Source organism: Hibiscus syriacus, unplaced genomic scaffold, assembly GCF_006381635.1.
Source record: "Hibiscus syriacus cultivar Baekdansim isolate YM2019G1 unplaced genomic scaffold, ASM638163v2 tig00110930_pilon, whole genome shotgun sequence".
NCBI classification, from domain to species: domain Eukaryota; kingdom Viridiplantae; phylum Streptophyta; class Magnoliopsida; order Malvales; family Malvaceae; genus Hibiscus; species Hibiscus syriacus.
The window spans coordinates 1,008,653-1,034,971 of record NW_024062917.1 but is presented as its reverse complement, the minus strand read 5'-3'; the positions used below and the strand labels follow the sequence as shown (position 1 = coordinate 1,034,971).

The 26,319-nt window shown below is 36.6% G+C and overlaps 2 protein-coding genes and 1 pseudogene across 2 annotated transcripts; 2 read left to right on the top strand and 1 right to left on the bottom strand.

Moving 5' to 3' along the window:
• Positions 1-919: 919 nt before the first annotated feature.
• Positions 920-3,152, top strand: LOC120146679. The gene is made up of 3 exons (XM_039160181.1): positions 920-1,257; positions 1,351-2,592; positions 2,637-3,152. The coding sequence occupies exons 1-3, from the start codon at positions 925-927 to the stop codon at positions 3,150-3,152; spliced, it is 2,091 nt and encodes a 696-aa protein (XP_039016112.1). The 5' UTR covers positions 920-924.
• A 2,061-nt stretch (positions 3,153-5,213) lies between these two features.
• On the top strand, positions 5,214-16,984 carry LOC120146626 (uncharacterized protein C57A10.07-like). Its single transcript, XM_039160137.1, has 3 exons — positions 5,214-6,195; positions 14,822-14,946; positions 16,468-16,984. The coding sequence occupies exons 1-3, from the start codon at positions 5,604-5,606 to the stop codon at positions 16,786-16,788; spliced, it is 1,038 nt and encodes a 345-aa protein (XP_039016068.1). The 5' UTR covers positions 5,214-5,603; the 3' UTR covers positions 16,789-16,984.
• A 1,599-nt stretch (positions 16,985-18,583) lies between these two features.
• LOC120146627 lies at positions 18,584-25,754 on the bottom strand (annotated as a pseudogene).
• Between the last annotated feature and the right edge of the window lie 565 nt (positions 25,755-26,319).

Sequence of the window (26,319 nt, the reverse complement as noted above, 5' to 3'; positions counted from 1 at the left end):
AGCGCTATCAGCCATGGAATGTAACAAAGAGGAGGCTATCAGAGCAAAGGGAATAGCTGAACAGAAGATGCAAAATGGTGATTTTGAGGGTGCAAAGAAGTTTGCACTGAAGGCCCAGAAATTGTTCCCTGAACTGACAACATATCACAATTGTTGGCAGTATGTAATGTTCACTATTGTGCTAAACACAACATACACGGGTCAGAAAAGGATTTGTACGGGATTCTTCAAACTGAACAGTCGGCTGACGAGAGTTCAATCAAGAAGCAGTTTAGAAAGCTCGCATTATTGCTTCATCCAGACAAGAATAAATTTCCTGGTGCTGAGGCTGCTTTTAAGCTGATTGGGGAAGCAAACAGGGTACTTACAGACCAAAGACACGTTCTCAATATGATTTGAAGTGTAGAGTCTCGGTGAAAACTATACCAAAGCCAACTTCTCACCCATCAAATAAGGCCTCCACTGGCAACAGTCAGTCTGATTTTACTAACTACAAGAATGGTTATTCAAAGTTCACAGCATCAAATTCCTATCAGCAAGCACAACATCTAACATTTGGACCAGCTGCAGTGCTTGTGGTTTCAAGTTCCAGTTTAACAAAGATTTGTGAACAGGATGTTACCTTGCCTTTCATGTAGATGTATCTTCATTGCCCACGACTTGGGTCCTCAGGGATACCCATGGAGTCAGTTCTCCAGTCAGAACCCTTGTAACTCATTTTCGCAACACAATAGTGGCAAGCCTTCTGGTGTCCACTTTCAGCATAACTTTGCTGGGTCTGCTCCTATTCCAAAGGCAGGAAGCTATCAGGTTGGTGATTCTAAGAAACAAGAGAAAGTAGGTGTTAAAATGAACCAGTCTAAGGAGGGTTTTACAGCTCAGAAAGATGAGTTTTCAAACATGAGATAGAAAGAAGGTGTTGAAATGCCTGAGCCCACTGCGGCGAAGCCCAACGAATCAGGAACTTCAAGAAATGCCAGGAAGAAGAGGAGAAAGTCAGTAGAGCAGTCTGATGAAAGTTGTGAAACTGGTGGTGGAATCAAAGTTGAAAATGTGGTTAGTAAGGAAGATTGCAATAATAGTACTGGGGCAAACTCAGAAGTGAGTGGAGGCAATCCTCCTAGGAGATCTTCACGGCAAAAACAACCTGTTTCTTATGAGGAAAAGTTGGCGGATGATGATGATTTTGAAAGCCCTTATAAAAAATCTAAGGTAATGCCACCACCCAAAGCTAATGAGGAAAAGTTGGATGATGAGGTAATGAAAAAGGATAACTCTGGTGGTTACACTGCTGCAGATGTATGTAAGAAAGAAGGCGAACAGAAAGCAAATGCCCCTCCTGAAGATGAGGTAATGAAAAAGGATAACTCTGGTGGTTACACTGCTGCAGATGTATGTAAGAAAGAAGGCGAACAGAAAGCAAATGCCCCTCCTGAAGATGATGTCCTGATCAAGAAAAGGAAAATTGGAGATTCTAAAGGAAGGGAGGAAACTGTTATACTTGATAACAATAAGGTGCACCAGTTTGATAGCAGTTTTGAGTCAAGTAGAGATGTGAATTCATCTCGGGAACTTGAATATCCTGATCCGGAGTTCACTGATTTTGAAAAGTACAGGGCGGAGGACTGTTTTGCTGTTAATCAAGTCTGGGCTATATATGACACATTGGATGGCATGCCAAGATTTTATGCACGGGTGAAGAAGGTGTATGTTCCTGGCTTCAAGCTACAAATTACTTGGCTAGAGTCTGACCCGGACGAGGAAAATCAGCAGAACTGGGTCGATCTGGATCTGCCTGTTTCTTGTGGCAAGTACTGCAATGGGTCATCAGAGACATGTGTAGATCGTCTAATGTTCTCCCATCAGATAGACCCCATAAAATGTTCCAGAAAATGCTTTTTTGTTTATCCTCAAAAAGGGGAAACTTGGGCTCTCTTCAAAGATTGGAATGTTAAATGGGTTTCAGAGCCAGAAAAGCATAAACCACCATATGACTATGATTTTGTTGAGGTTCTTGCTGATTTTGATGAGGAAGTTGGCATTGAGGTTGCCCATCTGTGTAAAGTGAAAGGGTTTGTCAGTATTTTCCAACAAGCTGAACATGATGGGGTTGTCTCATTTCATATATCATCATGTGAGCTTTATAGATTTTCACATCGAGTTCCCTCACTCAGAATGACTGGCAACGAAAGTGCAGGTATTCCCATGGGATCTTTTGAGTTAGATCCCGCTGCTCTTCCTACTTACCTTTTTGAGCTGGTTGATTCTAATGATATGAAGCTGGGTAATCACAATGCCGAAAATTGTTCCGGTCCTAATCATCCTCGCAATCAAGCAAAAGCTACAATAGATTCAGAGAGTAATCTAACTTTTGTAAATAATCAGAAGGGTAACAATAAAAAAGAAGCCTCTGCATCCAGAATATCTACAAGGGGATCACGTTGTATGCTTGAAGATCATGGTCAAGTTGATGCAGTTCATTATAAGAATGAGGATGATAGTATTGAAGCTATACGTGATTGCAACTTGACTCAGCCCAAAGGAAGTTTTATTTCAGATGATGCTATTGAGAAGACGAGCACCCTAAAAAGAGTGAGAAAATTTATCTCTCTACAGATTGCCTAAAACCTCGTAAGTCACCGAGAGACTTGAGCAGAAGCAGTCAAGTAAATGCAATTCAACATGACACTGGGGAAGATGACAAGAAACATTCAGTTTCCAACAAAAATGAAAAGCCTGGCAGTTTTGGTAATACAGAAGGAATAATTTCCTTGAATCCGCCTGTTGGAAAGATGCGTCTACACGAGAGGGATGATAGTACAGTTGATTTTACTAAAAGCTCTAGTGTGTCTACACTGACATCTCCAGCACGGAAAACTTCAAATTTAGAGTGCTACGATTTTAAGGGGGAGAAATCCGTGGACAAGTTTGCAGTTGATCAGATATGGGCATTGTATTGTGGGGATGGAATGCCAAAGGACTACGTGCAAGTTAAAAAGATCAAAGCTACTCCTGATTGCAAATTGCATGTAGCACTGCTGGAGGTGTGCTCAAGACCCAAAGACTTGAAACTGCCCATTTGTTGCGGGATATTCAAAGTTAAAAATGGTCAAACTAAATTGTCTCCTGTAATGATGTCTCACATCAAGTAAGAGCTGAGCCCATAGGGAAGAACAAATACAAAATTTACCCTAGAAAGGGGGAGGTTTGGGCAATATATAAGAGTCTGAACCATGCGGATTCAGACTTGGGTAAGTTGATTGTGACATTGTGGAAGTATTGGAAGATAATGAAAGAGCAAGAAAGTTATGGTTCTCTCATGCGTAAACAGACCTAAATCACTTTATAGGGCTCCAAGAAGTCAAAGATCTACTGCCGATGTTCATGTGATTCTGGAGACTGAATTTGCCAGATTTTCTCATCAGATTCCAGCTTCCTGCACACAGAAGACCATAGTCACTGGAGAGGATATTGGGAGCTTGATCCCTCTGTCATTACCGGTATTACTAGTTTAGACGGAACTGCTATTCTCTCTTCTCAGTGTAACCAGGAGATTCTCTGAGTATGCTCCATGGGAGAAAACGGGAAAAACTCGGTGGAAACTTAATTGATTTTGCCCCCCTTCCGGATATCTTGCATGGCCTTTACCAGTAGCCATTTTGTTTTGGCCATAACTGATGTTTATGTCTTTCAGATGGTGAACTAATGCATTTCATTTTGATTTTCAGTTGCAAACTTGCAGTGATGATGATTTGAATTCTCATATGATCTGCATCAGGGCTTATCTTGCCCCTTCTGTTTTGATGTTTATTTGCATATGTAAATATTTTTCCGATATGAGTTGACAATTTTAATGGCCTTTAGTTGGATTTGTGATGTCATTTTCATGTTTTTTAAGGGATATCTATGCATTTCAAGGAATGGATGCACTCCGGCGGTGAACTTGTGTTGGATACCGATCTCCGAAGCCGAAAATAGTTCATCTTCCTCGGATTATCTCCTAGAATGTAATTAATCTGTGTATTTAATGAGGAAACAATAAAGACTGATGTTTTAATGCATTATTGCATGATTAGGACTTGGATACCATTATCAGGCCTTAAAGAAGATCAATCCACCACCTACCATTAAATCACAGAAGATCATAGATGATTAAATGCCTCTACAAATTGCAGGAATGAGACTTCAATCCTAAACCCTATGAGATTTTCTTGTGAGAATTACATGAACCTAAGTTCTCTTTATCTTAATAGTTAGCTTTCATGCATATGGTTTTGCAAAGGATTGGTATTGAAACTATTTACCAGGTGTTGTATTGAAGTTTTTTTTTCTGAAATATATGAACACACAAGCTAATAAGTCATGTTGGAGAATAACTCCAATGCTTTAGGATCGTTGGATAAGTACATATAAACGACTAAAATTATATATCTCTAATATATACTTTAAAAGATAAAAACGGAATAAAATTTGAAATTAAAACAAAAGAAATTGTATTCTTAATTTAGAATGGAAGATTAAGTTAAGTTGTCACCTTTTACATAAGATTAGAGCTTTTTATAGAGGGCTATGTTCTCTTTTTACAACATATTTTTCAATTTCATTTTCATAATTTAAAATGATAAAAGCTGAATAATGCCAAAAATAGCCTCCACTGTTTATTAAAATGGTCATTATGGCCCCTATTCTTTTTCTGGGAGCATTTTCACTCCCAATGTTTCACTTTGGGGCAAAAAACTCCCTCTATAGACGAAATTTCTTAGATAACACACGATTAACATTCTAAAACAAGAGCATTTTTTTAACTTAAAACGAAACGTTAAGGGCTAAAATGCCCTAGAAAAAATAATAAGGGATAAAGTGATTATTATTTCAAATGTTAGGGGTCTTTTTGCCCAAAAATTAAATTTTAGGAGGCCAAAATGCTTCAAAAAATAGAATATGGAGCAAAATGATATTTTTTATAAATATTAGGGCTAATTTATGACATTATGCCTATTGTTATTAAAAAAATATTCTTGTAGTATTTTTCCGCCGACCAAATGGTCCTAATTGTTTTTTATTTGGTTGGCAAGTTGGATACCCAAACATCAAAATTGGGCTGCTATTGTTTAGCTTTCTGGATTTTTTGAGCCTGAAAAAGGTAATCATCTGATCTGACTTTGCTTTTTTTTTTTTTTTTTTGATAGAAGACTTTGCTTGATTTCAACGTTCCAAGCTCCGAAATAATCTGTAGATCTCTGAAATTCTGGATCTGATTTTCTAATCTTTTTAGCCATCTCCCTGGAACATATTAACTACTACTCTCATTCCATGTTCACTCTAATCTACATCATTCACATTCTCCTACCAGAATTTTGGTGAGTTCACTCTTAGAATTCAAGGAGAACCAACCCATTTTGTTTATCTGCTTTACAAATCCATTTCTACTTTCCTATGCTGCGAAAAAAGAACTGCAACTTTGATGATCAACATCTGTTTATGCTTAGTTTTGTGGATTTGAATCACAAGTTATTATCCTAATTTGTCAGTCCATCCGATTGCGTATCTGGGAATGGTTAATTTGCATAATCTCGATGCTTTTCAGCTGGATTTGAATTATCATGAATAATTTTTCATTTGGGACAAGCAGTCCTAAATCCTTCAATGCATATCCACGGGGTGGCTTTGATTTAGAATCAGGAACTACTAAAAGAGCCAGGAGTAGAAAATCATCATTTTACCTTGTTAGAATGATCAAGTCCTGGGGTAACCAGCTTCATTACTATTACAAGCGGCACCCACTCTTTGTTTTCTGTATTTCCTTGGCATTTGGGGTTACATTCCTCATAGTTTTATCTCTATATGAGCACCACTATAGGGCGCTGAGTAATTATATGAAACTTGATAATGGTTTTGGTGATAATTATCCATTTGCCAAGCTTAAGAATCTTGTAATGGTTGCTGGGCATTCGGTTTATACTAGTAATAGTTGTGAAAAAGTTGATAAGGAGGATTCTTGGTTTTTAGAGTCTTATCAGAAGAATCCAGGCCAGGCTGCAACCTTTGTAGCTCACATAAAGGAAGGGATAGAAAGCACCTCACAGGATGATGAGGCCTTGCTTCTGTTTAGCGGTGGAGAGACTCGCAAAGATGCTGGTCCTCGGAGTGAGGCACAGAGTTACTGGACAGTTGCTGAATCCAAAGGATGGTTTGGTATGTTTACTTATTCAGTAATTTTATTTGCCTAATTTTATACTATGATGTCTTTCGTTTTTTCCCCAAATTTCGCTGGTGTTAAAAGGAGGAGATGTAAACTTGACAATATATAATAGTTATTCTGATTATTTACCTGGTAATGACATCCTATAATTTTATCTCTAGTTCAGATAAGTTCATGATTCTTTAACTCCAAATCTAAACCTTCTAGGGAACTTTCATTTTTGCAATTATCAAGGGGTCTTTTCCACCAGATATTATCAACTAGGAGAATTTTGGGCAGACAAAACTCTTTGTTTGGGTGCACCAGTAATAATACTAATTGTACACGAGTAGCGCTGAACTCAGTTAATAAGACATACCAGTGTATATAGTTTCATTTCACTCTTAAAGAATGGCCATCGTACTTGCCTGGAAACTGATTAAGAAATCAAATTCTCAGGGGAGCAGTTCGCTTGTGAACTCTTATAGATGTAGGTTTGAGGTTTAATCTAGGGAACTTATCATCCTACCTTATATATTCTCATTTGGATGTGTATGCTTCTTTCTTATGTTGTGGTTGAAAATTTGGTGAACAAGTTGATGTTGCTTTTCATTTTTGTTGTTAATGCTGGTTGTACCATTAGATATAGCTGTTTAGGAGTGAGACGTAAACCCAATAGCATGTTTGAAGTAGCATAGCTACTTAAAAAATGTCCAGGAGGCTCTAAATTTGCAATGGATATGTTGGAAGTTAGACACTTTAACAACAATCTGGCTTCTTCTTCTTCTTCTTTTTGAAGCATGGAATAAAAATAAAACTGGAGATTGAACTGATCAGACATCCGGTTTTTGGTTCAACCATTGAACATTTTGAATGTTGCAGTAGTTTTTTTTTTTTTTTTTTTTGCTACATCCGGTTCTTATTGCAAGTTCATAATCAAGTCAAACTTACTCATCAGGAAACACAAGTTTACTGTAAAACCAGCTTATAACTTACCATAATTCATGTCATGCTTACTTGTCTGGATTCTGGAAGTACCATAATCCAAGCTCATCATATAAATATAGAAATTACTATCCAAACTTAATGTAAGTTCAAATCAAGTGTAGGCTCATTTTCTTATCATCATCCGGAATGTAATAGATTAGGCTATTTTTTGGAACTTCTTTTATGGCCAAATATTTCAAATGTTTAAAGCTTCAGGCGCATATAAAGATTAAAGAGTTCAAGAAATAAAAAATTAAAAAAAAGTTCAAAGCACTTTTCAGAAAACACAACATTTAAAGACATGGTGAGAGAGAGAGTCTTAGGAGGTCCGCACTCCGGCGAGGATTGGACGGTGTTTGTTGATTATCTTAGCAAGAGAGTCACTTGGAGATCATTAAAGGAAATTTTTAGTCACCATGGGAGTGTTTTGAGAGTTTATATCCCGAATAGTTCTAACAAACCAAATTATAGAGATCATTCATTTGCGTTCGTTCAGTTTGCGAAGGAGAAAGGAATGCTGAAGGCGATAGAGAAGGTCAATGGTACTTGGATTGACAGGAAGAGAGTTTCGGTATGTGTAGCTAAATATCGGAGGCAGAGGTCCTTGCAAGTTGGTGGAAGTAAGTCCAGAAAAGATGAAGTTAAGTCGACTAAGGGAGCGAAACAGAGGAGTAGAGCGGGATCTGAGTCTTTTAGTCGGTTTAGGGATGAGAGGTCATATATGGTTGCTTTAACCTCGTCTGATGGGATGAGGAAAGTTCCGGTTGATGAAAAGGGTAGGGAGGGTCACCCTTGTAAAGATAATGGAATAAGAAATCTTTGGGAGATGCAAATTCCCTCTGATGAAAGGGATTGGGTGAAGAGAGCATTGACTGGGATTATCAAACCTCACTTTGATCTGGAGCTAGTGCTGAAGGGATTGGCAAGTGATGGGTTCAAGGTTAAGGGAGCTAGTTGGGGTTATGCGTGGAACTCTTGCATATTAACCTTTGATTCGGAGGAAGATTTTAAAGAGGCGTGGTCGTGCAGATTAGTGGAATTGTCCTTCTGGTTTGATTGGATTGATATCCTTCTGAATGATGACGGGGTACCGATGGCTTTCTGTTCAGTTGAGTTAATTGGTATCCCGTTATTATGCTGGAATGTCCTCTTTATGGAGAAACTTGTCTCAAAGTGGGGGAAGCTAGTCTGTATCCATGATTCGACGGTGAAGAGAGAGGACATGGCGGTGGCCAGGGCCTTGCTGAGGGTGGCCAGTCCCTATGATGTTCAGGAGTCTGTTACACTGGGCTCGTATGGGAGATCTTTTAAAGTTAAAATTAACGTGGGGTCGGTCTTTATTAAACAGGAAAGTTTTTTGGTAGGAAATTCAATGGTTGCCGTAGAGGATAGGTCCAGAGATGATGAATTTTCAGAGGATGAAGAAGAACAGTGCGCTGTTGGGGGTGGTAGACCAGACCTGCCAGTTGAGGATACTAGGGACAGAGTAGACAGATGGTTAGTAGGGGATGTAAGTTTAGCTTTAGTAGGCGATGAAGCCGGTCAGAATTTACTGTGGAAGGAGGGAGAAGGTCAATCTAGTGGAGTAAAGGTGTCAGACTGTCCAGCAGAGGATTTGAATTTGAGAGGGAATTATCAGGGTATTGGAATAGGAGTAATTTTTCTAATGAAAATGATAAGGCCCAATCAGAGGACTTGAGTGAGCCCATTAGACTGTCTAAGGCTGGGCCAGTTGTTATTTTAAAGCAGCTGGGCTGTGGTAATCTAATAGAATCTGGGGTGGTGGAACTTGGAGACTTTAAACAAAAGGAGATGGATTACTCAAATAGGCAGGGTCGGGATAGAGCTACGCGTTTGCGTACCAGTTTTGCTTAATGATGGTACGAACGTCAGTTTACAGACTATTGTTTCTAATGAGGGCTTGATGGAGGAAAGAGTAATTCGGGATAAAGGAGGGGGTAATGCGGACGGAACAGAGGTGGAAAGGGTTGAGAATCCAGTTATACTAGCTGGTTTCCAGGGGCGGATTATAAAGAAAAAGAAGTTAAGTATTGCCCCAACGTGGTCTGATAGTTCTGGTTTGGAGGGTGAAGTGTCATTTAGTTTTCATGATCGAGTTTATGAAAGACTTGATAGAGGTCTGGATAGGGAAAGTTTGGATCGAACCAGTGTTAATTCAGCGCCCCCAAACAAATCTATTGAAGCAAGATTGGAGGCTGCTGCTTCTAGAGATGTTTGTGATATGTTGGGGATCTCTTTCAAAGGGGGTAATCAAATTCTGGAAAAGGAGATCTTGAAGATGGAGCTTAGTGAGAATAATAGAAGCTCTTGACCGATTTTTTCAGGATACTAAAGGTTTTTGCTTTTATTAATTATGTCACAAATCAAATTGATTTCATGGAATGTGAGAGGGCTTGGAAAAAAGGAAAAATCAAGAGCTGTTGCTAGATTAGTTTCAAAATTCAAACCGATGATTCTGTTTCTCCAGGAAACTAAGTTGAATAAATGTCGAAAGGGATTGTTGAGGAAAATAGGGGGTAATTTCCTAAAAGGGTCTAGCTTTCAGCCATCTACTGGTTCTGCAGGGGGTCTAATCTGTCTGTGGAACGAAAATCTGTTTGAAGTTAGCAGGGAGTTTAAGCATAATAGGTTCCTTGCTTTATCAGGAAAGGTTAAGACTGTTAACTTTGATTGTGTTGTTATTAATGTGTATGGGCCGTCGGTTGAGACTGATAAAGAGGAGTTTTTAAGTGAGCTAATGTGTTTTACACAACAGCTTGATTTGCCTGTATGCTTAGGGGGGGATTTCAATGCTTATCTAGATCCCGAGGAGAAGATTGGAGTCCAACAGAATTGGCATTCTATGGAGTTATTTTCCAACTTTGTCTTTAATCTTAACCTTATGGATCTTCCTTTAGTTGGAGGGAGATTTACTTGGTGCAACAATAGAGAAGCTTCAACGTGGATTAGATTAGATCGGTTTCTATTAAGTGGTGCATTTTTTCAGGTATTTCCAAAAGTCATCCAGAAATTGTTGCCGAAATCCTTATCTGATCATAACCCTATAATTCTGGAAGATGACCACAACAATTGGGGACCTAAACCTTTCCGGTTTTTTAACTATTACTAGAGGATGAAGGGTTTGATGGGTTGGTTCATAATGCTGTGTATGATTTAAAGAGGGAGAATGCAAGAAGGGGTATGTTGAGTATTCTTCAAGGAACGAAGAAAGCTATTAAGAAGTGGCCATACTACAATAATATGGGGATTTCAGAAAAGATTTCAGAGCTCGAAAATAGGATAAACGACTTGGAATTAAAGACTCAGGGTAGGGGAACTTCAACACAAGAATGGGGTTAACTAGTAGCTTGGAGGAATGAATTGTGGGGTCTGCATAGGAAGGAGGAGAGTATTTGGTTCCAAAAATCACGAAATAAATGGATCAAGGATGGGGATAGAAATACCAGATATTACCACATTTGCGCTCTGAATAGGAGCAGAATGAATGCTATTTCGTCTTTGAAAGTGGCTGGGATTGATATTTCTGATCCCAGCATGATTAAATCGGCTATCTTTGATTACTTTAAAGTAAATTACAATGAGATAACATCTCTGGAGGTGGAGGAATGTAATCTGAATTTTGCCAAATTGACCGTGGAACAAAAGGCTGGATTAGAGGTTACTATCACTGAACAGGAAGTGTGGGATGCTGTTTTTAAGGCGGACAGTGCTAAGGCACCTGGTCCGGATGGATTTACTATGGGGTTCTTTAAAAAATACTGGACTATACTGAAAGACCTTGTCATGCAGTTTGTTCAAGATTTTCAAAGAGGGAAATTATGGGAAAAGGGAGTGAATCATTCCTTTATTACGTTAATTCCTAAGAAGGTTAATCCACAGGGAATTGAGGACTTCAGACCTATTAGTCTCGTTGGCAGTCTCTACAAGATTATTTCTAAAATACTATCGAAAAGACTAGTCTCTGTTATTCAAGGTTTGGTTAGCCCTTCACAATTCTCATTTATTCCGGGTAGGCAGTTGCTAGATTGTGCACTTTTGGCAAATGAAGGAATTGAATATTGGAGAAAACAAGGGAGGAAAGGAATTGTCTTTAAAGCTGACTTCCGTAGGGCCTATGATTCGGTTGAGTGGCCTATCTTATTCAGGATTTTGAAGGACATGGGTTTTGGGGATAAATGGATCTCATGGATTAAATGTTGTGTTTCAACTGCATCTATTTCGGTCTTAGTTAATGGTTCCCCTACCGAGGAATTCAATATTAGTAAAGGGTTGAGACAAGGGTGCAGCCTATCCCCTCTCCTATTTAATTTAGTGGGGGAATTATTAAATCTTATGCATTAAGGCAGTTGATAAAGGTCTGTTTCAAGGGTTTAGCATTGGTAGGATTGGCAATTCCTTCCAGTTGACTCACCTGCAGTTTGCTGATGATTTAATACTCTTCTGCAGCGATTCATCAATGCAATTTCTAAACTTGAGAAGAGTGTTGAGGGTCTTCGGTGTGATGTCTGGGGTGCATTTAAATCTGTCAAAGTGTACTGTTTTTGGGGTTAATATAGATGCTGACAGGGTTCAGGATTGTGCTAGGAAAGCAAGATGTGGAGTGGGGTATTTTCCAATGTCTTATCTTGGTTTACCGATTGGATCTAGGAAAAATTCAGTGGGTATGTGGGAACCGGTTGTCCAGAATTTTAATAAGAAGTTAGCTGGGTGGAAAGTAAATTCACTGTCGTTGGCGGGCAGACTTGTTTTGGTTAAATCCGTGCTTTCATCTTTGCCAATTTTTTACCTTTCTATTTTCAAGATTCCACACAAAGTGTCTCAGAAGTTGAACTCGCTGATGGCCAACTTCCTTTGGGGTTATGATCTTGAGAAAAAACGAATCCACTGGGTGAATTGGAAGTCGGTTTGTTAACCAATCGAAGAGGGTGGTCTGGGAATTCTGGATTTAAGGTTGATTAATAGGGTCCTTCTAGGGAAATGGGTTTGGAAATTTGCCAATGAAAAATATAGTCAGTGGAAGAATCTGATTTGCAGCAAATCCAACGTTAACATTTTGTCTCTCTCAATTTTAGAAGCGTCTACACCTTTTGATTCCTGGATATGGAGAGGTATCCTCAGTAACTATAATAAGAATGATCAGGTTGGTGGATGTTTGAGAAATAATTCAAAGGTCATTGTAGGGAATGGGAGGTCGATTGCTTTTTGGAATGATGTTTGGATTTCTAATCTGCCTTTAAAAAGACAATTCCCAAGAATTTATGCTTTGTCGACAAACAAATGGGGGATGGTCTCTGAGTTTGGTGAGTATGAAGATGATGTTTGGGTTTGGAATATACAACTTAGAAGAATTTTGTGTGATTGGGAATTGGACCAGTGGATTGCTTTTATGTCTTTGATTGACAAGTCGTCGCTGTCACGATGTGTGGATGATTTTTTGGGTTGGTCAGGAAAGGGGGATGGCATTTTTTCGGTCAAATCTTGTCGATTATCGTTACAAGATAGTTCGGCAGGGAGTTTTGTATGGAAGAAGTGGGTTTGGGATGGATTGGCGCCTCCAAGAGTACAAACTTTTTTATGGCAGATCTGTCATCAGAAAGTGGCAGTGAGAGTGGAATTGAAGAGAAGAGGACTTCAGATTTCGGATGTTCTTTGTCCTCTGTGTCATGCTCAGGATGAAACTATTGCACACCTGTTCCTATCGTGCCCTATTGCCTCGGATTTGTGGAGTAAATTTCTAAGGTTATGGAATATCTCTACGGTGATGCCTCAAGACCCTTCTTTAATTTTGTGCTCGTGGTCGAACCTAAGGAATAATTCCCTTATTTGGAGGTTTATTCCGGCTGTCATATTTTGGTCTATTTGGAAGGCCAGAAATCAGGTTGTATTTGAAAACGGCATATGTGACTCTACTGTTCTGTTTTTCATTACTAGATTTAGATTGGCTAAATGGTTCTTGGCTAAATACCCTGGGGTTCGGATTCTGACAGACCTTCTAGTAGGGGATCCTACGCGGGCGGATTTATTACCCTCTAATTCGAGTTCTAATAAGGCTATTTGCTGGACTCCTCCGCCATCTGATATGTTCAAACTCAATGTTGACGGAGCAGTGACTGGAGATGGGATGCAGGGTGGTATTGGTGGTGTTTTGAGAGACTCCTACAGCTGCATTTTAGCTAATTTTTCTTCCGCAGTGGGCCCTGGTCCCCCTATACTATCTGAACTGAAAGCGATTAAGAAAGGACTGCTCTTCTTCTTTTCATCCGATTGGGCCAACAAGGGAAGACTTATTTTGGAAAGTGATAACAAATATGCAGTAGATTGGATTTTAAAACGGCAACCTTCCCCTACTATTTTCAGTGAGTTGGTGGAGGAAATAGGAGTTCTTGTTACTACAAAGGGTGTTGTTCTGAGATGGGTTTCTAGGAGTTGCAATATGGAGGCGGATAGGTTAGCTAAACAGGGAATCGGATGACTGTTGAAGGTTTAGTGTTGTACTTTACGATAGTGTTGGTGTGGGGTTAGGCTGATGGGTGATTCTTTCCCATCGCTATTTGTATTATGGTCATGATGTATTTTCGAGGGTTAGAGTGTTATGTTTATCCTGTGTTTCTCAGGATCAGGATGTTTTGTGTATCTTATGTAATTCTGGTTTTTCAATAAAATGAGGTGCTCTTTTCCTCCCTCAATTAGTTTACATCAAATGTAAACTATGAGGGAGGTTCCTAATGAGTCCTCCTATTCCTATCAAAAAAAAAAAAAAAGTTCAAAGCTGCCTGTTGTAGAGTGGAGAGCCTTAAACAAAAAAAATCAAGCCTCTGGCGTCCAATCATCTTACAAAAAAGATGATTAAAGTAGACAGGAGTCTAACCTGATCTTACTAGTTTTGAGAGAAGAGAGTTATCATATTGAAGAAGACTAAAGGTAGACTAAAGGATATCCTGCCTAATGGATGAGATAAAAATCTTGTTAGAGTCAGAAGAGAGTAAAACAGACTGAAGAGATTAGAGATGACATTAGAATCTGCTTGGAAAACCAAATAATTAGGAATTACGATTCCTTATCTCCTATCTAATGGCTTAAGCAAAGTTAGCCTAGTTTGGGACTTGGGGTAAGGTTTTTCTGGGTTGGTTTACTAGGTTAAAATACATGAACAAAAAAGTCTAATCAAGAGTAGAAATGAGTAAGAACTTTGAAAAGGAGTTGTATTCTTTCCTGACTCCTCTTATCACTAAAAGTTGGAAATGAAGCATGTAGCGCAATCTTGATCTTTCAAGTCTTATTTTGCTTCTAAAGTGGAATGACTTTTCCGGTGTACAGAGTTCAAAATAAGGAACACCTACTATATTTTTATTATAGATGTAATTATGGATTGCCTTTGTGAACTTGTTCTTGATTATTTTGATTCCACGCTCATGAATATGTCTCAAGGAAAGTTTAAATGTCCCTTTTTGCTCCGAAAAACTGCTTTGATCTTTTGATCGATAAATAATGAATTTCCTTGCAGTTTCTACTCCCTAGTCGAGTTCTATGAGTTTGCTTCTTGTCCAACATTGTTCCCTGATTTTTTTTTCCAGAGCATGAAGACTTTTGATCATCTGAGTCTCATTGTTATTAAATTTTATTTCTTTTCAGGGAAGGAAGAAAATGTTAAGTGGAGAGCACTAACAGAGGAGCATGCAAGAGATAGCTTTGAGAATATTCTCTTTAGTGTTTGTCGGTTTCGAGAGCTTACTGGGACATACCCACACAACATAACTGTAAGCATTCTATATTTGTTGGTCTTTCTTACTTTTATCCCCCCCCCCCCCACAAAACACACACACAACTTCTCCCCTTCAGCATGTCTAGATATGATGAGAAAATACCTGGAAATTAATTAATTAATGTTTTTTGTCATCGTTGTGCTAATCTTCCTACTTTTAGAACAGAATAAGCATAACAGTAATGTTCAATTCCATTGATAAAGTCATTGAACACCTAAAATATCAGCCAGATAAGTAGGATTCCAGCTGTGATAGAATAATTTGTTTAGTTCTCCAAGCGTATCAGATTTTCTGCTTTCATATTTATGTCCATTCAAGTTCCAACATGAGACAATCAAAGTAATTGTAAATCGAGAAGAAGAATGTTGAAGGGAAGAGAAAGATTGCAGGTTGCTGCCGTGAAAGAACAAGGAAGAAGAAAGAAAAAAAGGGAAAAGAGAAATAGAAGAATTATGTTTCTGAAAATTCATCTTGGTAATCCCTCAAGTATGAATGGGATTTTATAGTAATCATCAACTATACAAATAAGGAATAAATATTTACAGCTCCTCAACTCTGAAGTCAATCCCTAAAATTATGCTAAACATATTACGTCTATCACAAGGGTAAATGATTGGAGAGGGGCATGCGTACACATGTCTAACTTGCCTTTTTCTATAATTTTTTGATTTGTGGAATCATCTTGAAGTGTCTAAAAAGGATCTAGTTGTGACTTATGTCCTATGCTTTTCAATACAACTTTAATAACCCAGCACGATTTCCACACAACTTCTAGATATGTCCTAGATATTTGATTGTTTGATGATGGCTGTATTCAAAAGTAATGGGGAGGAGCCCAATCTCGTAAAAAATAGGATACTGAGATGTGGGCGCTTAAAGTTATAGAATGCAACATTATTTCTAAAGTAGAGATGTGAAAATCAATCTAGATGAACTACTTCTACTTGCTTGTTTTGTGGAAACTGAACAATAATTGGGCCCAAGTTTACTTATAGTAGACAAGCTTCCTTCTGCATGAGTTATAGTGTGCATCACTCCACGTAAAATCTTCGTGCATGTTTTTCCCATTTGTGAAGTAGCTGATGGTGAAGGTGTCTCACAATCTCTAGTGTGTCAGAAAATTGAGACATAAATAAATTATCGCTCTATAAACAAAGAGTATACCACTCAAAAGCCCTAATGTCTGTATTGCCATCCAAGCTCAATCAAGCTTTCTCTGCATCTGTACGTCTATGAAAGCCCATTGGTTACAGTTAAATGTCAAAATACTTTATTTTTCTTTATTTTTGTTTAGGTTTTTCATTAAGATTTTTGCTTCTCCATTCTTTGACTTGATATCAAAGCTAGTTTCAGTTCCCATCCAGTTACCTGTTTTGACAGGTAATTTTCGAGATGGGTTAAAAAGTCTCTTTTTTCCTGCTTATAGACCTTACTACTATTCACCTTGGAAGTTAGTTTATGAGGTTGTGTCTTGAGTTTATTTTAACTATACTTACCCTAATGAATTTGTATCAGGTTGTAAGCTACGATTTCAAGGAAGAGAGATTTGCGCACATGCATCGCACTGCAATTGGGTTTCCGGAGTCGCGGTTCTTCTACAGAGGCACCCCAGCTTCAGCAACTTCAATAGAAGCGGCTTTGAAAGGTGAGGCATTGGTGAGGACTCAATTTCAAGAAGATCCATTTGGATGTATGGGATCACTTAAGAGGAAAAAACTAGGCCGTGATCCCTTCCATCGCTCAATCCCATATCCTAAAGGATGCCCGGAAATTGAAGGACTGTTTAGATATTGTGGGGCTGCTCCTTATCGAGATCCTCTGCCGTGGTCGGTATAAAGTTCCAATGACATTGTCATCACCCAACTCGCACTTTAACAGAAAATTAATGAATCAGGTAATCGGAACTTGAGTTCTTATGGTATCTTCTTTTTCAATTAAGAATCTGAAATCTAGAAACCATAGACCAGGTCATGTTATGCTCTTCTGCTTGTACGTTTGGTATCCATTAATAATTTCCAGAGATAAAATAGAATGGTAAATCAAAGGAGACAACATCCTATTTTGTACGGATGATTCAATTTTATTCATAAAACACTGAAATTTATGCATACGCATCAAAGCCAGGCTACCCTGTTTTCCGCAAGAATGGGCAGTTCAAAATCAGTTGGACGGATTTAAGTTAGGGGTGAACTTTTAAAATTTTAAGAATTGATGAACTTATAAAGTTTTAAGGGGACGAAAACACATTTTCAATTGAAAATATATAGAAAAAAAATCTAAAATACATGATAATTTTAATTTTGACAGTTTTTACCCGCCCCTCAGTCAATCCCCGACATTCACTGCCCAATTTAACACCTTTTGTAAGATCTCCAAGCTGCTCCCCACGGTCTTAAAAGATATTCATCTCTTCGTCAACCTATTTCAATGGAGAAAACATTGAATATAATTCTAGGCTAGTTTAAGAATCAGTAAAACTTGTATATATAATATAAGGTAAACTATATGTTTACTTAAACTATTACTTTTGTTTTATTTTGATACCTAAATTTTATTTTTTTCAATATTATACATATCATTTAGTTTATGTTTTATTTTAGTATATGCCGTTAAAAACTTAACGGAATTGTTATACGTGACATTTTTATGGATAAATTACATTATTCATCACTCAACTATCTTCTCTCACCTATTTTGGTTACTAAAATTTAAAAAAAAATTAATTATTCAACTTTCAAATTTGTTCATGTTTTAAGTACTCTAATTTATTTTATTAATATTTTTGTGGCATGATATTTTTATTATTTTATGAATATATAATTAAAATAAATTTAAAATTATATCACAAACCCAAAATCAAAAACCCCTCATAAATTAATAAAATAAATTAGAGTGGTTAACATATGAGTAATTTAAAAGTTAAGAGATTAAATTAAAAAAATAGAATTTCATGGTTTACATAATTTGTGTATATATTATGTGTTGTATATATATGCCTTTAACCTTGATATTTAATTAAAAAAATCCTTAAATTAGCGTTTGATATTTCTTCATTTTCTTTAAACAGAGATATTTCTTCATTTTATTTAGAATTAATTGCATCATACATCCTCAAACTATGACCTTCATTTTAAATTGATCCTTGAATTTTTTATCATTTCAATTTAATCCCCAAAATATAACTCTCATTTTAAATTAATCCTTAACCATATATTTGCTTGCATATTGTTTCTTCTTCTTTTTGCTCGACTATACGCCTTGATGCTAGCACCCAGATCGGCTTGATTCTTTCTTTTCCATGCGTTATGTTTGATTCCCTTGTTAACCCAGAGAATGAAGAGAGAAATAATGGTTCTTTGGTTTTTGACCCCTCAGATAAGGAGGAAGGATCAGTAGCCATTGAAGATGTTATCAAAACATTGCAAGTCATATTCAACGTGTTACTATTCTTGCATTTGAGATGGAACCATGCTAGATAGAGGGATGATTGTTATTCCATAAGGTCTCGGGTTCGAACACATGTTTGTAAGGGTGTATAAACATTCATTATCAAAAAGTTGAGTCTTTTAAACAGATACTATTACCTTATAATGACCCTAGATTATTAAAAAAAATTGGAAACAGAATACATGGATGAATACTAAATGCATCGATGGGGTAATAGAAAAAAAAGTTAATACAAAATTACAGAATTTCATTTGGACGAATACAAGGGTTAGTCAACATTACCTTCTTTTTCGCTTTTGCTCTGCAATGGTGAAACCTTTAACCATCTGTCTCATGTTAAACACAATGAGCAGATTTCTCGAATCATAACTTCCGATCCTCTAAACCGAATCCTTTTATAAATACCCACAAATGTTTATTTACATGCTTCTCGTTGACATTGGGACTCAAACAACATTAGCGTTCATTCGAGCTATCCCCTGGGCTTCTTCTAAGTCCTTCAGAAACCTGCATTTTAAAGGCAAACCAGTTCTGGTTAGGCAAAGTTCAGCAATCGAAAAACAGGAGGCAACCTGTTTTAGTTTATTTGATATGCCCGCGTGTATTTTGTATAAGAATCGGTGATATCCAACGCCTGCCTCTTAGTGTTGAGAACCGCTGTTCCACCAAGTATAAAACGAATTCCAGAATTGCTGGCATTTAGCTGGGCAATAGAACGCGACTCATCATATGTTGTTCCGCCAACAATGAATATAATTACCTCTTGTGGCCTGTATAGAGATGGAGCAAGCATCAATAAAAATGGTTGTCCCTTGTTCCCATATGTAATGGGATAAGGGGAGGTAAGATAGTAGGCTGCCCCCAACACTAAATTGAGAGCAACTTTCGTAGGAGACCTCCGAATTATGAAATGCCCTCCATGAGACTCGATCCCACGACCTTAAAATTAAGAACCTTGTGCTCTACCAACTAAGCTGGATGGTCATTAATTTTATTTTTGCAAGTGTTTATCATTAATAAAATCATCTTAAACAAGGAAAAATTTTCCTAAAAAATGTCATGAATCATCATAATTCTACCCAAAATGAGTGGTCTACTATAAGAATGCAGTCGAGCATTTTTAACATCATGTGATGCAACAGGTAATGCCAGTTCTAGAGCTGCAAATGAGCCAAGCCAAATGTGCTTCAGCTCGGTTGGTGGTTATTCAAATCTTCAAGCAACAACTTCACATGAGGCCAGCAAAAGAACTAAATATGCAAGCTTAAATACCAAGGGGCATCCACTATACAGTTGTTCAGTAAACAGAGATCAACAATGAACTTTCTCGAAATAGTTGGAAAACTTTACTGATAGCAACAAACCTGCCCTGCTGAAAATGATTTCCAACATACGGGTAGTCCACATCTCTCAGCCGTCCTTTGATTATGCTTTCCATAGTTTGGACAAGAAGAGGCTGGTGCTGGGTGTAGACATTCTCAACCCCCTAGTTACAAAAACTTGAAATTAATCTATAAGCAAATGAAGAAACAATATGCAAGCAAATATTTAAAACTTTTTCCATCAGACCTTTAGTCCACGAGCCATGTTGCGAGCAATATTTAGAAAATCACGATTTCCATAAAGATCACCAGTGCGCTTATCAGCCCCCGGCTTGCTTTAGGAGAAATTGGACAAGCTGTTCCACAATTGGAAACAAATTACAACCAGTTTTCCCTCATCAAATGACAAGAATAGATCATTCTTAAAACATGATTGCTGACTGATTCAGCATCAGAGAGAATTTGTTACGGTTGGTTAATTAGGAGTAATTAGGTTAACTAGTTTTAGGAAAATATTATTATTATTTTAGAAAAATATGTATTATTTTATTAGGGAAATATTAAAGACAGTATTTATGAGTATCTTATACTATTAGAAGTCTTTCTTTAGTTGGAGACGTTGTTTTTAATTATTTGCTTAGTGAGTATTTCAATTGAACTATGTAACCTCTCTTTATAAGAGGAAAACTAAGAATCGAATAAAACAAGTCAGAATTTTATCAAAAACCCCTAAAAGATTTTGGTCTCTCTTTTAAGGAGTCCTAAAGGTTTTCATTCTCCCTTTGATAAGCTGAGAGGTTTCGGTCTCCCTCCGACCACCTGAATCATTAATCCAGAAACACAAGACTGAAAATTCATAACAGAATTAACCAAAGAGTACTGACAGACTGCCTAACATATAAAACGGATATGCCAGCAAAAGAAATTTTAATCAGATAACTAGATTGCCAAAAGAGAAGTCTGGTTGAAAAAACCATCATGCATTGAAGTTCGGTTAAGGATGGTAATCCACAAACAGAATAGAAATGGACATGCATGCATGTGCATAAGAAAAAGATGATAAATAAAATTAGGATGACATGGAAATCCCAAGCAAAAGAATTTGCATGTTCGTTATATTACCCCGGGCTTGTACTTGGCAGACCGAGATTGCAGTTTGTTAAATAGCTGCATCAATTGAACAGGGCTCTCCTTCTCATAGCGCAAAGCGTACAACATTACTAGGCGAAGTCGATCAATATCAGATATGTTTTCATTGTTTAAGAGATTCGTCACTGCCTGCAGAAAAGCATGTAAAATAAGGTTGTCAGAGATCTTCAAGTGCACCACGTGTTTACAAGTATCATTCCAAAAAAATTTAAAATTTTATTCCATGATCATCTTCAAAACACAATAGTTCAAATGGAATATCGTCTATATCCCCTAACAGTAAATTAAAGATAACCACTACTGATTCAAATGAAAAACTAAATGAAGCATTAACAGAAATATTGATGCGCAATAACCAAGGACAAAAGTTGTTTCAGGATAATGTGTATTGTAAATAAACCATGGTTTCTGTTCCTATGTATATTATTTTTATCATAATCAGTTAGATGTAGATCTGTAGTTTAATTATAGATGCTATTGATCATCTTCAACAAAAATTCAAGGTAAATATTTATTTTATTCCTTAGTATATTGGCCACTATATCCAAAGATGTAATGACTGAGTAGCTCCAAATGCAACATCAGAAATAGAAAATAAACCGAAAACCTATCAGTGAACCCCATTACAGAGGAGCTCGTAACTTCCTTCTTACAGCTTTTGGGGCTTTTGAGGGTTTGCAGTCATGCATGTCAACAAATATGACTACAATTAAATACTATATCTTTCTTCTAAATTTTTGTTTCCAAGAGTATTATTTAATGTGTGAGGGGAAATTTTGCAGCTTAGATATTCTTCCATATACTTTTTGCCAGACTCGTGAAATTCAATCCAAAGGATGTTGCCTAAATCTTTCCTTTTCTTAAGACAAGAAGTCTGTGAGAGACAAAATTAGGCTTATTTAATCATAGATATTGAACCAAATGTACTCCTTGAAAACAGATTCAATTTCACATGATAACAAGCAGTACCAATCCATTTCAACAGTAGCTTTTATTGATCAATCTAAATCATTCTAAGAAGCTGCACTTTTAACATCCCTAGCAACAACAAACGCAACGCCCTCATGCAACTGCTAGGATCCAATCCTTGGTCCTTCGCCCCTTAGTGTATTTCAGATTCATCCTCTTGTACTCTTTGCTCTCAAGTTTCTATGTCAAAAGTCAAAACGCTAATTGTAATAGCATTAAATTTGTAAGTGTCTTCCGTATCTTAATGGAATAATAGATGTAATGTACAACCGCCTGATATACTTAAGAATCAAACAGATATGGAACATAAAAGAATAAAAGAATAGATAAAACAAACACATGTACACTACCTCAAAAGCAGTAACTTGACCCCCATTGCAAGCCAACTCCTGCTCAGTTTCTGAAACCAACATAAGCTTTCTCTCTTCAACTATTTTGCTCATTTCTGTTACCAATGTGACATGCTTTGAGACATTCCCATGCATTTTTCTGTACTCGGGGTAATTGTCAACAAATTTGGCCATGTCTTCTGCATATTATTGAAAGCATAATAATTTAATGATCTAACTTGGCAATAAAGCAATAATCAACAAAAATAATTACTAATAAATCTGAAATATTCAATTTGTCTCATACGAACTATTGTCTGTATATTTTGGTTGCTTTAGCAACTTGCTGAAAATCATCCACCATTCGCTTGATGTTCATTCCGATATCTCCAAAGTTTTCATACATGTTAGCTTTGAAGAAAGCATCTTGTTCTGATGAAAGCACTACTTCCTGAAAGTATGAGAACACAAAGATAAACCACGGTAATATTAAAACAAATGTCTAGCAGAGAGAACATGCAAACAACCTGTTGATCTTTGGGGAATTTTCCAGTGCTTCTCAAATCAACTTTGTTATCCTGAATACCTATCAATTCATGAACCATTGCCTGCAAGAAGTAATTCAGTAAATGTTTCCACCCATGTGAAAGTAACAGGATGCATCCTTTACCTTTAAGAAGTCGCTACGAATGAGTCACATGTACCTGATAGGTCCATTGGTTCAGTAATGGAGTCACAGGATCATCCCTTCTGTCAACTATCAGCAACAATGGAGACATTCCATCCGTCTGAAGTCAAAAAGACCACTTTCTTGCTGGTACATTAGTTTCTGTCAGACACACAGAACACGACAGAAATAAAAATAAGAACCAAATTAGCTCCTTTTCATGACTCCAATTTCAGGAACAAACTTAAAGCTTCTACCCATGAAAAACTTTAAAACTATTCTAAATATGTAATATACATATGCATAAATATTGAAGGAGTCATGACACAATAAATCGAGTACATGCTAAAGCATTTATTAGTAAACTCCTGTCAATTGTCGGCATTACTGTTTGTAATCATTTTAGTATTTCCCTTTTACTTACTGCTGCTTCATGTGCAATCCTTTTTGCAATGTCAGAGGTCCTCGAATATCTAATAATTGGCCTTCGTTTTAACGCCAAGAAAACCGCACCAATACCATCAACAGCTCGGTCACAGAAGTTCTGCAAATTAGAAGGGTCCACAACTGCTGGGAGAATATAATAGTGATTTGAGGGCATGTTTAAAGTGAAGTGGTAAGGATCGATTGCAATGAAGTCGGCATAAAACTCCTGCAAGACCAAAGTGGCAACTATATAAGGGTAAAAACCTTTGAAATTCTGATGAAAAAGTATAGGGCATCTCTGAAACATTCCTAAATGCAATAATAGCAACAGCGATGTATGAAGAGGACTTTGCTACTAAAAGGAAACTCAGGGTTCACCATATAGAGAAGTCAATTGGCTATAAACGTATAGAATCTTCAAGCTAGCATAACAGCTACTAAAATCAACCCCATCAATTTCGGTAATGCATCATTTATAATTATTGACATAAAGGAAAAATGGTCCCATAGATGATTAGATCAAACCACTACTAGAAGTCTAGAATGGCCCTTTTTATGAGGTTACAAATACAAAGTTAGTTTCTCTTAGAGAAAATAAGTCCTCAATTTATTCAATTCAGCAATGTGCCCTCACAACTTCAATCTATGGCCTTAGCATCAGGAGATCTTACTAATTCACAGGAGATGGCCCTCTTTCTGCATCTTCTAGCAGATTGTATATGATAGTTTATTCACCTATCTATGCGTAAATTCTGGACTGCAGTTTTAATGTTCTAACTGTTAAATAAAGAGCCAGATAAAGAACTGCAAGCTATACAATTCGGTCAAAAGAAGAAGAAAAAATAACATAGTGTATCATACGTACCTGGACTTGCTGGACAACTTCTTGTTCATCTGAATCAGCTAAAAGATGAATCTGAGTATCCTTCAACATGTTTGAAAAAACTGCAAAATACAATGAGGTGAAAGGACCACATGAAAAACAGCTAAGACAGGTAACAAGACAATTTGCCATATTACAGTAAAATAAAATTATAGCCACACCAAATACTGAAAGATACAAAGAACTTACACAAGTGATACTCTCCGAACCTAGGATTAGATAGTTGACGCCGCATATACTGAATATTTTCCGATATAGGCCGTAGGAAATAAACCGCCTTGAGATGCGACATAGATTCTTTTGACTTGGAAATGGAATCTATCAATTCTACCAAAAATACCTCTTTCTGAAGTAGCTCTGATTGTGAATAAACAACACTCACAATGCTAACCTGTGACTCAAAAACAGAATAAATTACCCATAATCAGATCACATTTATCTTTTCCCTTTCAAAAGACTCATTTATTAGCATTAAGGATTATGCTTATCCCAGAAAAACCCATATATAATAGGGGAAAGGAAAACCGCAAAATCTAATATTCAATTCTCATAAAAAAATGCTATGCAAACAGAACTATTGTAAAACATCATTTGATTGGCAGCTCATGTGGGTGGTAATTGACTTTTGGGACTAAAATTGTAAAATACAAAAAGAATTAGAAAAAATCACTAAAGACCCCAGCACATATTGAGATATCTGTTGAGGGAAAGAGGTCATCTCTATCAAATGTCCAATTATTCTAATTTGGCTTGTTACTCGCTTTCATAATCTTAGAAGAAAAGCATCTAGGACTTGTTTGGATGGAAGGAAAGGGGAAGAAGAGGGAACCATGTCTCCTTTTACACCTTCTTTTCATTTTCCTTCTCTACATTTTTATGCTAGAGCAAAGCAAAAAAATGGGAACTGTAGAATCCCCCTTCCTCTCTTCTCCACTCCTCCATTTCCATCCTAGCTCTTAGACTAAACTACAACCAGGACTTCAAACAAGAAGGAAAGATAGATTATCCTTGAGCAGTTCGCTAATAATATCACCAATTTTAAACCAACGGCAACTGAAAGATGGAGAAGTTAAAAACATCAACAAGCATTTTAATACATGTTTACCATCATGGCATGTTTTCTTCCCAATGTATACGTAAATCCTTAAAGCCAGCTATAAAATATGGAAAAGAGCTCCTCCAACTACTTCATTCTAAAAAAAATTATCAAATACGATGATTTCTACCATAAGTTCAAAACAATTTCCGCTACTAATCTATTTCCATTTGAAGTGATCTTATATTTGGAATTAATGAGAAAATAGACAACAACAAGTAATAAATTATTCATAAAATGAAGGTAAATACGAATCAAAAACCAGAAAATATATTACAGTTTGAGAATCAAGAATGAGAACTTTCATGCCGGAGATGTCTTGTAACATCCGATTAACGTAATCCCGTACGGCCGAAACCAGCACCATCTTCGATTTTTCTCTAAAACTGGCCCTTAAGGATCGACGGCTGTGACTGGTGATCTAGTAATAGAAGATCCAGATCTGATTCAGGCTTAAGCGTAGGCCGTTGAGGGCAATAGAATTTCTTTTATTTTTTTCAAAGAAGGCAATAGAATTTCAAGGAGGACGGATTGCAACGCAGCGTTCTTATATTATTTGTTTATTATTGAAAACAAAAACGGAAAGGACAGCTTTAGCTTGTGTTATTTGTTTGCTATTGAAAACAGCAGGTTTAAATGTGTGATTTTTTTATTATTTTAAAATTTATAATTAATCTTATTATTTAAAATTCAATATCCAATTTTATGATATTAAATTTTTTATATTATTTTTAAAATTTTGATATTTTCATTAATTTCATTCAATTATTATTAATTATTAATTTAAATGATATTTTAATCATTTACATTTTCGGAATCAAATTTATTTTATCTTGAAAATCAAAAAAATATTTAAATAAAATTTAATAGATAAAAAATAGTGTTGTTTTTTCAAGACAGTAACAATAAAGAAAAATAGTTTAATATTTTACATACATCATGAAAATGAGTTAATTCATATACGAAGATTATTAGAAATTTATTAAATAATCTCAATGATAAAAGAAAATATTATTCTTCCTAAAGATATCGATTTCAAACAATTACGTCGACAGGATGTGTTTTGTTAATAATTAAAA

What these genes read in the sequence shown, in the direction of transcription:
- LOC120146626 (XM_039160137.1), top strand. Translation starts at nt 5,604, where the DNA reads ATGAATAATTTTTCATTTGGGACAAGCAGTCCTAAATCCTTCAATGCA. An exon ending in TGAATCCAAAGGATGGTTTG is followed by an intron (nt 6,196 to 14,821) that starts GTATGTTTACTT and finishes ATTTCTTTTCAG; the next exon opens with GGAAGGAAGAAAATGTTAAG. An exon ending in CATACCCACACAACATAACT is followed by an intron (nt 14,947 to 16,467) that starts GTAAGCATTCTA and finishes AATTTGTATCAG; the next exon opens with GTTGTAAGCTACGATTTCAA.
- LOC120146679 (XM_039160181.1), top strand. Translation starts at nt 925, where the DNA reads ATGCCTGAGCCCACTGCGGCGAAGCCCAACGAATCAGGAACTTCAAGA. An exon ending in AGGAAAAGTTGGATGATGAG is followed by an intron (nt 1,258 to 1,350) that starts GTAATGAAAAAG and finishes CCTGAAGATGAG; the next exon opens with GTAATGAAAAAGGATAACTC. An exon ending in AGACGAGCACCCTAAAAAGA is followed by an intron (nt 2,593 to 2,636) that starts GTGAGAAAATTT and finishes AAACCTCGTAAG; the next exon opens with TCACCGAGAGACTTGAGCAG.